Raw genomic sequence first — 14100 nt, 5'->3', positions numbered from 1 at the left:
AGTGTTCAGTCAACTTACCGGGTTAAATAAAATAAAAATAATCAGGATTTGATAGATTACTAGATAAATGTCTGGATAGATTCTAGATTCCAGTATGCAACTAATACAAGTATGTTATTACTTCAAAAACATGAATACTCTTCCAGGAAATATGATGACAGACAAAAGCACACAGAGGCACATGTTTTTATTTGAACACATAATTTGCTAACTAACATCTCAAATAGTCACAAAGTAGATTTAACATTGTAGCAACTATTTAAAATGTAACTCGTGAGGACTGTGTACATCATGCCATAAGGGTTTCCCAGCAAGTCCCAGTCAGGTGATTATTTTCGAATTTGAACACAAATACAGTTGACACGCATCTCACCTCCCACGTTCCCTTTGTATCCGTTGTATATCTCCCTCAGGCGACGATAACGGAAGGCCAGTTTCCTCATCCACTCCACCCCGCCCTGGACTCCTGTGGTGGCACCTCCACCACTGGGGCCGTGGAAACCATCCGCCAGGAAGTTGTAGGCGCTGATAAGAGGAATGAGAGAGAGATGTGGCTAGTTAGGAAAGTAGGGACTCAGCTGGTGGACATAAAAGCATTATTACATTGGACTATCATCATCATCATACAGAGAGGTTTGTATGTGACCTCTGAACAAAAAGCACACCTCAGATCCTGTCCGTTGTCATCAGAGGCTACGTCTTCAACATGGACCTGATCACACTCCTAAGAAGAGAAAAGGAAAGCCGTTTAGTCGTCCCCATTCTGTGACACAGTCACTAGCTCACCCCAACAACAGCTAATCTAACTGCAACAGCTTTAGAACTTAAATTCAACGCATAACGTTGCTAGCTGCCACATGCTTAGCCTCTTCTGACTGTTAAGCTCTTTGGGAAAGACAGTGAGTCGTCAGGGACAGAGAAGACCATCACTGTAGGTTGCTACCTCCAGGTCATTGAAGAAGAGGTGTGTGTCTGCCAGCTCAAAGATCAGCTCCTCCATCTGAAGGCCCAGGTTCAGCACAGTGTCGGAGTCCTACACAACCAACATTTATCTCTATTATACAGATGTCAGTACAGAGGCTGGGTCCTGCACAACCCCAAGTACAGAGGAGAGACAAGAGGTTAGCAAGAATGGAAAGCCATCTGATCATCTTTAAAACTACAAATGAATCTTAATACAGAGCCTTCCGGGAATTATTCAGACCCATTGACTTGTTCCACATTTTGTTACGTTTACAGACTTATTCTAAAAAATGTCCCTCATCAATGACAAAGCGGAAAGAGGTTTTTAGATTTGGAGAAGGGTACAAAAACATTTCTGCAGCATTGAAGGTTGCCAAGAACACAATGGCCTACATAATTCTTAAATTGAAGAAGTTTGGAACTACCAAGACTCTTCCAAGAGCTGAGCAATCGGGGGAGAAGGGACTTGGTCAGGGAGGTGACCAAGAACCCGATGGTCACTCTGACAGAGCTCCTCTGTTCAGATGGGAGAACCTTCCAGAAGGACAACCATCTCTGCAGCACTCCACCAATCAGGCCTTTATGTTAGAGTGGCCAGACGGAAGCCACTCCTCCGTAAAAGGCACATCACAGCCCACATGGAGTTTGCCAAAAGGAAACAAAAGGACTCTCAGACCATGAGAAACAAGATTCTCTGGTCTGATGAAACCAAGATTCAACTCTATGGCCTGGATGCCAAGCGTCACGTCTGGAAGAAACCTGGCACCATCCCTAAGGTGAAGCGTGGTGGTGGCAGCATCATGCTGTGGGGATGTTTTTCAGCGGCAGGGACTGGGAGATTAGTCAGGATCGAGGCAAAGATGAACGGCGCAAAGTACAGAGTGATCCTTGATGAAAACCTGCTCCAGAGCGCTCGGGACCTCAGACTGGGGCGAAGGTTCACCTTCCAACAGGACAATGACACTAAGCACACAGCCAAGTCAACACAAGAGTGGCTTCGGGACAAGTCTCTGAATGTCCTTGAGTGGACCAGCCAGAGCCCGGACTTGAACCCGATCGAACATCTCTGGAGAGACCTGAAAATAGCTGTGCAGCAACGCTCCCCATCCAACCTGACAGAGCTTAAGAGGATTAAGAGGATCTGCAGAGAAGAATGGGAGTAACTCACAAAATACAAGTGTGCCAAGCTTGTACCCAAGAAGGTGCTTCAATAAAGTACTGAGTAAAGGGTCTGAATAGTAATATAAATGTGATATTTTAGTTTTTGTGTGTAGATTGATGAGGGGGAAAATAACTATTGAATCCATTTTAGATTTAAGGCTGTAACGTAACAAAATGTGGAAAAGGTCAGAATACCTTCCGAATGCACTGTACTGCCTTGAAAAACACGATGGCTCAAAATATGACCCAGATGATTTTGATATACCTTGCCAAACTTCTGAGAGAAGGACCCAGTGAGCAGAGAGTGGAAAATGATGATAGTTTCATCCAGATCCCACAGAAAGATTCGCTGAAAAGAGAGGGGAAGAGGACAAATGGGTCAGTAACTAAGGCAATAAATCCTCTAACGAGTCTCCCTCCCGGATCCGGGATCCTCCTCATCAAAAAAGCTGACTAGCATAGCCTAGCCTAACGCGACAGGGTTAAGGGATTAATCAGAAATACATTTTCATGATTCCAGGATCTTCAAAAATAACATTAAATAAGAACACATTTTAGTAGAGCAGAGACCTAAAGAGAATCACCGGAGTAGCTGATTAATGTGTTAGTCTGGAGCTGTATAAATGAATGAATGGTTGTATGTCTGTGTTCATGTGGGCCTTATATTTACCTCCAGGTCAGCGTCAGTAGGCTGGTTGCTGTCTGATTTCTTGGCCTTCCCCTTGGCCTTCCCAGCAGGGTTCCTCCTCCCCGCCTCCTCCTGGTCCAGGGCCCCCATGGGGAGGGCCACACCTGTAGGCAGGGCTACCCCGGTCGGGAGGTTCTCACGCGGGCATGCATCTGAGGTAGAGGGCACAGACATGTTGAAGACTGACAGTTGACACACTGCACACATAAAGACGTTAAACTCTCCATGTTTTTGAAAGTTAAACACCTCAGCCTATATATGGCCTAACAAGCCCATAATCAAGGCAATGTAGAGAACCGAAAACAATTTTAACTTCCTACTTGATCCCACAGTGCTATCCATCCAGGTATATGTACACATGCAATGAATATGGAACTGGCATTCATACAGTAAGACAGAGTGATACCTATAACGGGAGGTATCAGAAGTACCTGGATGGTCCTAAGGTAAGACGATACTAGTAGCTATGGTAACTGGTACCACAGGTAGCTAGTAGCTATGGTATCTGGTACCAACAGTAACTAGTAGCTATGGTATCTGGTACCAACAGTAACTAGTAGCTATGGTATCTGGTACCAAAGGTAGCTAGTAGCTATGGTAACTGGTACCAAAGGTAGCTAGTAGCTATGGTAACTGGTACCAAAGGTAGCTAGTAGCTATGGTAACTGGTACCAAAGGTAGCTAGTAGCTATGGTAACTGGTACCAACGGTAACTAGTAGCTATTGTTATGAGGAACGGCTGTACCTGTAGTGCTGGGCAGTCCAGCCAAGGCACTGCCCTCCGTCTTTATAGCTGGATACCCGGCCACACCCATACTGGATCCATTCTCGTCGCTATTGGGCAGCCCGGCGGGGACGTAGCTAAGGGGCGGGGCGTAGTACTGAGGGAACTGGGTCTGGCCCAGAGAGTTGACGTTATAGCTGCTGAACTCCTGAGGACAAACACACACAGAGAAGAGACATGAAGATCAGTGTGAAACAACAAGGCTGCATCCCAAATGACAAACCTATTCCCTCTACACTGAGTGGACAAAACATTAAGAACACCTGCTCTTTCCATGACAGACTGACCAGGTGAAATCATGTGGAAGCTATGATCCCTTATCTATGTCACTTGTTAAATCCACTTCAATCCGTGTAGATGAAGGGAAGGAGACAGGTTAAATAAAGATTTTTAATCCTTGAGACAATCGAGACATGGATTATGTGTGTGTGCCATTCAGAGGGTGAATTGGTAAGACAGAAGATTTAAGTGCCTTTGAACGAGGTATGTTAGTAGGTGACAGGTGCACCAGTTTGTGTCAAGAACTGCAACGCTGCTGAGTTTTTCACACTCAACAGTTTCCTGTGTGTACGTTATCAACACCTTGTAGAGTCCATTCCCTGACGAATTGATGCTGTTCTGAGGGCAAAAGAGGGTGGCTACTACAGGGCTCTGGTCAAAAGTAGTGCACTATGTAGGGAATAGGGTGCCATTTGGGACGCAAGCCCGCTCCACTTAGACTAGGCCCGCTGCACCCTTAGACACGCTGCTCCCTACGTAACAGTATAGTGACTTCACCGCGCGGGAAGGCTCTGTATAGAGATTTTTGTGCATGCCTTAAGACAGTTCACTTCACATAGGCTCCGGTGACATTTTTTTCTCTGATTTCTCTGTTCCAAGCCAGCCGGCCAGTCCTTACCTGATGAGCCTCTGTAGCTGCGGAAGCAGTAGGGATGTTAGTGTACACACTGGATGTAGTGAAACTGGAGCCTGGCGGAGAAAAACCAGACACATCAAAACATTGGAGAACAAAAAAAGAAAATCAAACACAGACTGGAATCAATACTTCAACTCATTCTGACTATTCAAGATCCCTCAAGGGTCCGTAGTAACGTCAGTAGTGAAAAGTACAAGAACACATCTGTTTAAATTCTAGCCCCCTGATAGTTGTGTCCAGTAAACTGCCTGGTTCACACTATGGGACCGATCAGGAATGTGCTGGCACCGATAAGTCTTTTCCAGCACGTAGTGAGATAGATGGCTTGCCTTGGCTGGGGTATGAGCAGTGCACATGGCCTGGGTCTGGCTGGGTTGAGGTATATGCTGATCTGAAGCTGAGGAACCCAGGCTGGCCAACAGAGGGTGCTGCATCAGGCAGCCCCGTCTCTGACTTAATACCTGGCCACATAGCACCTGAGGGAGAGAGGGAGGTAGGGGAGCGAGGGAGGGGAGCGAGGGAGGGAGGGAGCGAGTGGAGCGAGGGAGGGAGAGGAGCGAGGGAGGGAGAGGAGCGAGGGAGGGAGAGGAGCGAGCGAGGGAGAGGAGCGAGGGAGGGAGGGAGAGGAGCGAGGGAGGGAGGGAGAGGAGCGAGGGAGGGAGGGAGAGGAGCGAGGGAGGGAGGGAGAGGAGCGAGGGAGCGAGGGAGTGGAGCGAGGGAGTGGAGCGAGGGAGTGGAGCGAGGGAGTGGAGCGAGGGAGTGGAGCGAGGGAGTGGAGCGAGGGAGTGGAGCGAGGGAGTGGAGCGAGGGAGGGGAGCGAGGGAGGGAGGGGAGAGATGTGGAGAAGGAAACAAGTCAGAAATAAATACTTTTCAGTCTAGGATCAGCTTCCCCTAGGTACAGATCTAGGATCAGCTTCCCCTAGGTACAGATCTAGGATCAGCTTCCCCTAGGTACAGATCTAGGATCAGCTTCCCCTAGGTACAGATCTAGGATCAGCTTCCCCTAGGTACAGATCTAGGATCAGCTTCCCCTAGGTACAGATCTAGGATCAGCTTCCCCTAGGTACAGATCTAGGATCAGCTTCCCCTAGGTACAGATCTAGGATCAGCTTCCCCTAGGTACAGATCTAGGATCAGCTTCCCCTAGGTACAGATCTAGGATCAGCTTCCCCTAGGTACAGATCTAGGATCAGCTTCCCCTAGGTACAGATCTAGGATCAGCTTCCCCTAGGTACAGATCTAGGATCAGCTTCCCCTAGGTACAGATCTAGGATCAGCTTCCCCAAACCCAACCATTAGTGGGGAAAATGCAACAAGAGTCCAGCGGCAACTTCACTCTACACCACAGATGGGCATCTGATGGGGGGGGGGCACAATCTGGGGGGCCACAATTTGAACTGTGAGCAACACATTTTAGCAGCCTCCCCCTTGACAGCAGAGAGAAAAAAACATATACGTTTTAGAGTTCATTTCCTGCAATTCTACACATTTTGACATGGGGCAGAGAGAAGATTCTACACATTTTGACATGGGGCAGAGAGAAGATTCTACACATTTTGACATGGGGCAGAGAGAAGATTCTACACATTTTGCCATGGGGCGGAGAGAAGATTCTACACATTTTGACATGGGGCAGAGAGAAGATTCTACACATTTTGCCATGGGGCAGAGAGAAGATTTTGCGATTTTATAAAGAATTTTCTGCAATTCTAAACATTTTACTATAAAGCAGAGAGAAATGTTTACAGTTTTTAAATACGATATCTGAGTGAGAGTGACTAACTGGCTAGACTAACTTAGCAATAAAAATATGTTTTAGCTAACATGGGCTAATTGAGTGTGTCAGTGACTAACATAAAATGCACAACCATGTTTCCATATTGCACCATGTTTATTCTACTATTCTAACTCAACAGTAAGACCCCGACTGAGCTCCTAAATCTGCAGGCCTATAAAAAAGGGGGCCCCCCCATTGCCCATTCCTGCTTTACACTATATTAGAAGACTTAGAGCAGCGTGGAGGGACTGACCAAATGGTGGGAGGCCGTAGGTCTGTCCTGCTTGGGGGAAGGCGGTGTAGACTGTGGCCTGGGTCTGTCCTGCCTGGGGGAAGGCGGTGTAGACTGTGGCCTGGGTCTGTTCTGCCTGGGGGAAGGCGGTGTAGACTGTGGCCTGGGCCAGAGGAGGAAAGGCACCCTGGCTGGTGGCGTAGGATGTGACTGCTGGTCTGTGGGATAGACGAGGAGAGATAGACAAAATTCTGGAAACTTTCCCCCCCCAAAAATTATTTTTATTTTTTAAAGAAATTCCGGTTGATTGTTTCACAGATCTCCTGCTTATTCCTTCCTGAATCTTCCAACAGGGATTTTTAAAAATAATTATTTTGTTGTTGACATTTTGGGAAAGTTATCAGAATTTTGCAATGAGCAGTGACTGCCTTTTTGCTTGGTAGGGCAATGTGGGTCCTGAACAGCTATGCTCAATAAAAAAGGTCTCTACAGACTTTCCACAGATACAGTCCTATGTTAGCATTTATACAGTAGAACTAGAAATCATCATAACACTGATTACATCTGGCTGCACCATGCATTTCCCTGCGGGAACAATAAAGTTTTAATTGAACAGGCATGCAAGTCCCAACATACATGTAACCCAGTGTTTCACCAATCCTGGTCCTGGGGGCACATTTTGGTTTTTGTCTTAGCACGATCACACTTGATTCAACAAAACAACTCATCATCACGCCTTAGATTTTCAGGTGTGTTAGTGATATTACAAACTTCTTTGGCTCTGCAGGACCAGGAAACACTGACTAACCAATCACAGCAGAGGATATTCACCTGCTTCCTTGGTAGATGTGGGAGTTATATTCAGAGGCTGTTGTGGTGAGTGCTCTGCTGGCCACCGCTGGGGGGAAGAACAACGGTAGCTAAGCTTCATTTAATGTTGTTACAAAACATGCTCTCATTATGACAAATGAAACGGGAGTGTAGACCCAAGGAGTGGGTTGCTCGTACTGGTGTGTGTGTGTGTGTGTGTGTATAGGGTGTGTTGCTCTTACCGGTGTGTGTGTGTGTGTGTGTGTGTGATGGGTGTGTTGCTCGTACCGGTGTGTGTGTGTGTGTAGGGTGTGTTGCTCGTACCGGTGTGTGTAGGTTGTGTTGCTCGTACCGGTGTGTGTGTGTGTGTGTGTGTGTTGCTCGTACCGGTGTGTGTGTGTGTGTGTGTGTTGCTCGTACCGGTGTGTGTGTGTGTGTGTAGGGTGTGTGGCTCGTACCGGTGTGTGTGTGTGTGTGTGTGTAGCTCGTACCGGTGTGTGTGTGTGTAGCTCGTACCGGTGTGTGTGTGTGTGTGTGTGTGTAGCTCGTACCGGTGTGTGTGTGTGTGTGTAGCTCGTACCGGTGTGTGTGTGTGTGTGTGTAGCTCGTACCGGTGTGTGTGTGTGTAGCTCGTACCGGTGTGTGTGTGTGTGTGTGTGTGTAGCTCGTACCGGTGTGTGTGTGTGTAGCTCGTACCGGTGTGTGTGTGTGTGTAGCTCGTACCGGTGTGTGTGTGTGTGTAGCTCGTACCGGTGTGTGTGTGTGTGTAGCTCGTACCGGTGTGTGTGTGTGTGTAGCTCGTACCGGTGTGTGTGTGTGTGTGTGTGTGTGTGTAGCTCGTACCGGTGTGTGTGTGTGTGTGTGTGTGTAGCTCGTACCGGTGTGTGTGTGTGTGTAGCTCGTACCGGTGTGTGTGTGTGTGTGTGTGTGTGTAGCTCGTACCGGTGTGTGTGTGTGTGTGTGTGTGTGTGCAGCTCGTACCGGTGTGTGTGTGTGTGTGTGTGTGTGTAGCTCGTACCGGTGTGTGTGTGTGTGTAGCTCGTACTGGTGTGTGTGTGTGTGTGTGTGTAGGATGTGTTGCTCGTACCGGTGTGTGTGTAGGGTGTGTTGCTCGTACCGGTGTGTGTGTGTGTGTGTAGCTCGTACCGGTGTGTGTGTGTGTGTGTGTAGGATGTGTTGCTCGTACCGGTGTGTGTGTAGGGTGTGTTGCTCGTCCCGGTGTGTGTGTGTGTGTGTGTGTGTGTGTGTGTGTGTGTGAGAGAGTTATGGACTCGTCACAAGCCCAAGGCCTCACTCCTCCTCTGTCTGAACCAACAGTCAACCATCTGTACCAATGAACCACCACTGATGTTGTCTATTCAACAGACAGTCTGATTCCATCTGTTCTTCATACCCACACACCCCAATAGACAGACATCTTCTCTTAGAAGCAACTCACCTCCATCAAGCTGGGCATTAGACAACGTAGAGTATGAATTGTCCTGATCTCCTGAGCCCAAGAGAGTAGGAGGGATCTGGTCATCACGTAGTCCCCTAAAAGCACACATCGACATCCATGTACCAAATATCACAGCCTATTTCCTACCCACAGCACAGTCAGCACCAGAGTATGTGAGCGTCCTTTTCAACTGCTCCGCAAAAAAAAAAAACTGCAGCTCCAAATTCACTCCATTCGTTATAAATCACTATTTAACCAACATGCATCTATTTTTTGTGACTACCTGGACCTACCATTTGCTTTTGAAGTATTGAAAACAAACCATATGGTTTGAATTAAAAGTATTTGTAATAAACATGAAAAAGGTGAATGTAAGAAGCGCTCACCATTTTAAATAGGCTACATGTTATATTAAACAGCATATAAACACTCTAAATAGGTCAGGAGCCAGACAGGGAGACTAAGAAGGAACTACCATTTATTATTTATGCTGTAATTTCAAGGCTATAGCCTACAAAGAAATACATTGTGAAGCATTTGTGAGTGCAACATAATAGGCTGGTAGGGACATAAAGCACCCAGCACTTAAAACCTTTAATTTTAGTCTATAAATTGCATATAAGTTTGGACACCTACTCATTTCAGGGTTTTTCTTTATTTTTACTATTTTCTACATTGTAGAATAATAGTGAAGACATCAAAACTATAAAATAACACATATGGAATCATGTAGTAACCAAATAAGTGTTAAACAAATCAAAATATATTTTTTCTATTTGAGATTCTTCAAAGTAGCCACACTTTGCCTTGATGACAGCTTTGCACACTCCTGGCATTCTCTCAACCAGCTTCAAAAGGTAGTCACCTGGAATGCATATCAATTAACAGGTGTGCCTTGTTAAAGTTAATTTGTGGAATTTCTTTCCTTCTTAATGCATTTGAACCAATCAGTTGTGTTGTGAAAAGGTAGGGGTGGTATAGAGAAGATAGCTCTATTTGGTAAAAGACCAAGTCCATATTATGGCAAGAACAGCTAAACTAAGCAAAGAGAAACGATAGTCCATCATTACTTTAAGACATGAAGAAAAAGTCAATGCAGAAAAAGTCAGGCACTTTGAAAGTTTCTTAAAGTGCAGTCGCAAAAACCATCAAGCGCTATGATGAAACTGTCTCCCATGAGGACCGCCACAGGAAAGGAAAACCCAGAGTTACCTCTGCTGCAGAGGATAAGTTCATTAGAGTTACCAGCCTCAGAAATTGCAGCCCAAATAAAAGTAACAGACACATCTCAATATCAACTGTTCAGAGGAGACTGCGTGAAATCAGGCCTTCGTGGTTGAATTGCTGCAAAGAAACCAAAAAAATCTGTCCTTTGATCGGATGAGTCCAAATTAGAGATTTCTTTATGAAACGCAGAGTAGGTGAACGGATGATCTCTGCATGTGTGGCTCCCACCGTGAAGCATGGAGGAAGATGTGTGATGGTGCTTTGCTGGTGACACTGTCAGTGATTTATTTACAATTCAAAGCACACTTAACCAGCATGGCTACCACAGCATTCTGCAGCGATACGCCATCCCATCTGGTTTGCGCTTAGTGGGACTATCATTTGTTTTTCAACAGGACAATGGCCCAACACACCCCCCGGCTGTGTAAGGGCTATTTGACCAAGGAAAGGGATGGAGTGCTGCATTAGATGACCTGACCTCCACAACACCCGACCTTAACCCAACTGAGATGGTTTGGGATGAGTTGGATGGCAGAGTTAAGGAAATTTATATTTTGATTCGTTTAACACTTTTTTGGTTACTACATGATTCCATATGTGTTATTTCATAGTTTTGATGTCTTCACAATTATTCTACAATGTAGAAAATAGTACAAATAAATTAAAACCCATGAATGAGTAGTTGTCCAAACTTTTGACTGGTAGTGTAGGCTGAATTAAATACAAATTACATGGGGGGGGAAAAATAACCTTATTTGGCTCAGTCTACAGTGCCTTTGAATTCATTTCTAGAAACACGAGTTTGTCCAGTCTGTGGCTTCAGGCTCATGCGATTGTGCCTGGAGTCAGGACAGCAGTGGAGAATGTCCTGCGCACTTGCAGTCACTGGGGATGCTCAACACCCTTTTGGCCACTCTTGCCAGGCTGGGCAGAAATGCAGAGGTTTTCACGCAAAATACCCCTATTATAACAGAAAGCACTTTAAAAAGTTGGAATATGCCAGGCCTATTGTATATAGATAGTAAAACAAAAATTATGAGATCTGATTTTTTTGTTTATAAATACTTTGCTACTTAATTATCTACCCCTCTCATTCCTTTCTTTTAGCGTGTGCACGTAGTAAGTAAACCATCATGCTTTGGGGATATGCGTCTTTTCAGATTCCACAATGATTATTTAGTTGTGGACACTACATCACCACACTCCCTCTCTTGCTCCTCATCTTTGTAAGTCACCTTGATTTAAAAAAACATTGAAGGTTAGAAAATAAACAATTAAAACTGACCTTGGCTCTTGGTCCAGTCCAACATCCAGCTCATGTCTGGCCTTCTTGGTCTGTAAAAGTGAAACACATAGGCTACATCAATGACGTCAGCTCTTCTTCTCGTCTCCAAACACTTACAAACATCATTCCACCAATTAGGTGCCTTTTGAGCAGGTAATTTAGCGAATTTTTATTTCACCTAATTTTAATATTCTGTCAAAGAGCATATTCAACTTAATAAAAAATGTTTTCCCATCTCAAGAGGTAAATTTTTTGTTGTTGTTGAAATACTATAGTAACTGGTGAGAGGAGGATAGTGTGTAGCTGCGAGAAGGAATTACACAACGAGCAAAATGAAAATACTGTTTGCATGTGGCTGCTATGACAGTTGTATCACAGGCTGTATCACAACCGGCCGCGATTGGGAGTCCCATAGGGCGCACAATTAGCCCAGCGTCGTCCGGGTTTGGCCTGGGTAGACCGTCATTGTAAATAAGAATTTGTTCTTAACTGACTTGCCTAGTTAAATAAAGGTTAAATAAATAAAAAAATGCAAATAAAGTGAACTGTGTTTGCGTGTGATCAGGGGTGTAGTCATTCTGCCAATTCTGTTGAAAAACTATTCTTAAACTGAAGCAAATGAAACGGGGATAAACATACCTGAATTTGTCCAATAGAAACTCTCATTTTGCAACTGTTGGACTAATGATTACACCCTAGATCAGCTAGATGCAGGCAAGAGTGTGCAAGGCGGTACTGAATGTGTCACCTTGATTACTCTATAATTTCTGTCGAACCTGTGTGCACCTACGTTGCAAACGCTCATTCATACGCTATGTTGTAGCATCCTCATGATGGGTATAGGGATAATTAGAGTATCATGCAGTAGTCTAAGCCTATCGCTGTTACACTGAACTGGGTGAATGGAATATGAATAACAGTCATCCAATACGCTGTAATAGATAAGGTCATGCTCATCAAAAAATACAAAAAATAGCGTCCTCCCTCATCTTAAAACGTCACCAACCGCCACTGGTGTAAACATTAGTGTATGTAAAAGGTATGAGGGGATAGTAAGGTTAATGTCAGGGTGAAGTGTGAACTCACCGGCAATTCAGGCAGGTCCTGCGAGTCGTCCATGTCCGCTGAGCCACTTCCTCCTGACATGTCTCTCTACTTCTTGGGGAGGCTGTCTGGACACTGCTTCACACAAACGCATACAGACAGACAAAAACACACAGTATGTACAGAGTGAGTGGACAGGACCAGTGCTTTAAGTAGCCTCCCTTTTGACCAGCCGTGATCCCTTCCCCCATCCTCCCCTGACACATCCCCGGTTCAACCCCCGCCCTCCTTACTATCGTAGGATTTGATCAACAGAGGCGCGATATCGCCCCACCGGGGGGGGGGGGGGGGGGGGATGTGGGGCACAGTTTGTCTAATCACCCGCACGGGAGGGCAGGCGAGACAGGTGAGACACGTGCAACACTGACGTTGCACCGTGACCCCACCACTCCAATGTTTACAGTTAAGTGGATTAAGGGGAGCGTGCCTCCTTACATGTGACCTAGCCTACATTTAGGGAAATGTATTCTCTGTGGATTATATGAGAGGCATTAGGTGTTCAGGTGCAAGCTGTCGTATCAATAGGTGGTCTGCTGGATAAGATCTAACCTCATTTTCGGCCACCAACCGTACGTTTACAGTGCATTCGGGAAAGTATTCAGACACCTTGACTTTCCCCCCCCACATATTATTAAGCTACAGCCTTATTCTAATATGTATTAAATAATTGTTTTCCCTCAATCTACATACAATACCCCATTATGACATAGCGAAAACAGGTTAAAGATGTTAGCAAATGTAATAAAAATCAGAAATACCTTATTTATATAAGTATTCAGAACCTATGAGACTCGAAATTGAGCTCTGGTGCATCCTGTTTCCATTGATCATCCTTGAGATGTTTCTACAACTTGATTGGGAGTCCACCTGTGGTAAATTCAATTGATTGGATATGATTTGGAAAGGCACACACCTGTCTATATAAGGTCCCACAGTTGATAATGCATATCAGAGCAAAAAACCAAGCCATGAGGTCAAAGGAATTGTCCATAGAGCTCAGAGACAGGATTGTGCCGAGGCACAGATCTGGGGAAGGGTACCAAAACATTTCCGCAGGGTTGAAGGTCCCCAAGAACACAGTGGCCTCCATCATTCTTAAATGGGAAGAGTTTGGAACCATCAAGATTCTTTAATTTAAAAAAATATATAATAATTCACCTTTATTTAACCAGGTAGGCCAGTTGAGAATAAGTTCTCATTTGCAACTGCGACCTGGCCAAGATAAAGCAAAGCACTGCGACAAAAAAAAGTTACACATGGGATAAACAAACGTACAGTCAATAACACAATAGAAAAATCTATGTACAGTGTGTGCAAATGAAGTAAGATTAGGGAGGTAAGGCAATAAATAGGCCATAGAGGCGAAATAATTACAATTTAGCATTAACACTGGAGTGCTAGATGGGCAGATGATGATGTGCAGGTAGAGATACTGGGATGCAAAAGAGCAAAAAATATATAATGATAATAACAATACGGGGATGAGGTAGTTGGGTGTGCTATTTACAGATGGGCTGTGTACAGGTACAGTGATCGGTAAGCTGCTCCGACAGCTGATGCTTCAAGTTAGCGAGGGAGATAAAATTCTCCAGCTTCAGTGATTTTTGCAATTCGTTCCAGTCATTGGCAGCAGGTAACTGGAAGGAAAGGCGGTCAAGGGAGGTGTTGGCTTTGGGGATGACAGTGAGATATACCTGCTGGAGCGTGTGCTAC

At 45.2% G+C, this 14100-nt stretch overlaps 1 protein-coding gene across 6 annotated transcripts in view; it reads right to left on the bottom strand.

Moving 5' to 3' along the window:
• LOC139555271 (eyes absent homolog 3-like) overlaps positions 1-14100 on the bottom strand; it is a 33581-nt gene that overhangs the window by 10327 nt on the left and 9154 nt on the right. For 2 of the 6 annotated variants that reach the window (XM_071368933.1, XM_071368938.1), the window contains exons 2-14: positions 12370-12462; positions 11284-11333; positions 8772-8866; positions 7355-7421; positions 6545-6741; positions 4842-4988; positions 4495-4565; positions 3558-3744; positions 2795-2964; positions 2390-2473; positions 944-1033; positions 666-724; positions 374-525 (exon numbers count right to left, since the gene is read on the bottom strand). In XM_071368933.1, coding sequence (XP_071225034.1) covers positions 374-525; positions 666-724; positions 944-1033; positions 2390-2473; positions 2795-2964; positions 3558-3744; positions 4495-4565; positions 4842-4988; positions 6545-6741; positions 7355-7421; positions 8772-8866; positions 11284-11333; positions 12370-12429 — 1429 coding nt within the window. In that variant the 5' untranslated portion in view covers positions 12430-12462. Of the gene's footprint in view, positions 1-373; positions 526-665; positions 725-943; positions 1034-2389; positions 2474-2794; positions 2965-3557; positions 3745-4494; positions 4566-4841; positions 4989-6544; positions 6742-7354; positions 7422-8771; positions 8867-11283; positions 11334-12369; positions 12466-13145; positions 13255-13545; positions 13622-14100 lie in introns of all 6 variants that reach the window. The other 4 variants (XM_071368936.1, XM_071368935.1, XM_071368934.1 and 1 more) reach the window with 4 other exon arrangements.

This window comes from Salvelinus alpinus, chromosome 26 (genome assembly GCF_045679555.1).
Source record: "Salvelinus alpinus chromosome 26, SLU_Salpinus.1, whole genome shotgun sequence".
In the NCBI taxonomy this organism is placed as follows: domain Eukaryota; kingdom Metazoa; phylum Chordata; class Actinopteri; order Salmoniformes; family Salmonidae; genus Salvelinus; species Salvelinus alpinus.
Note: the sequence above shows the minus strand (reverse complement) of the source record. Positions and strands in the feature narration are given on the sequence as shown.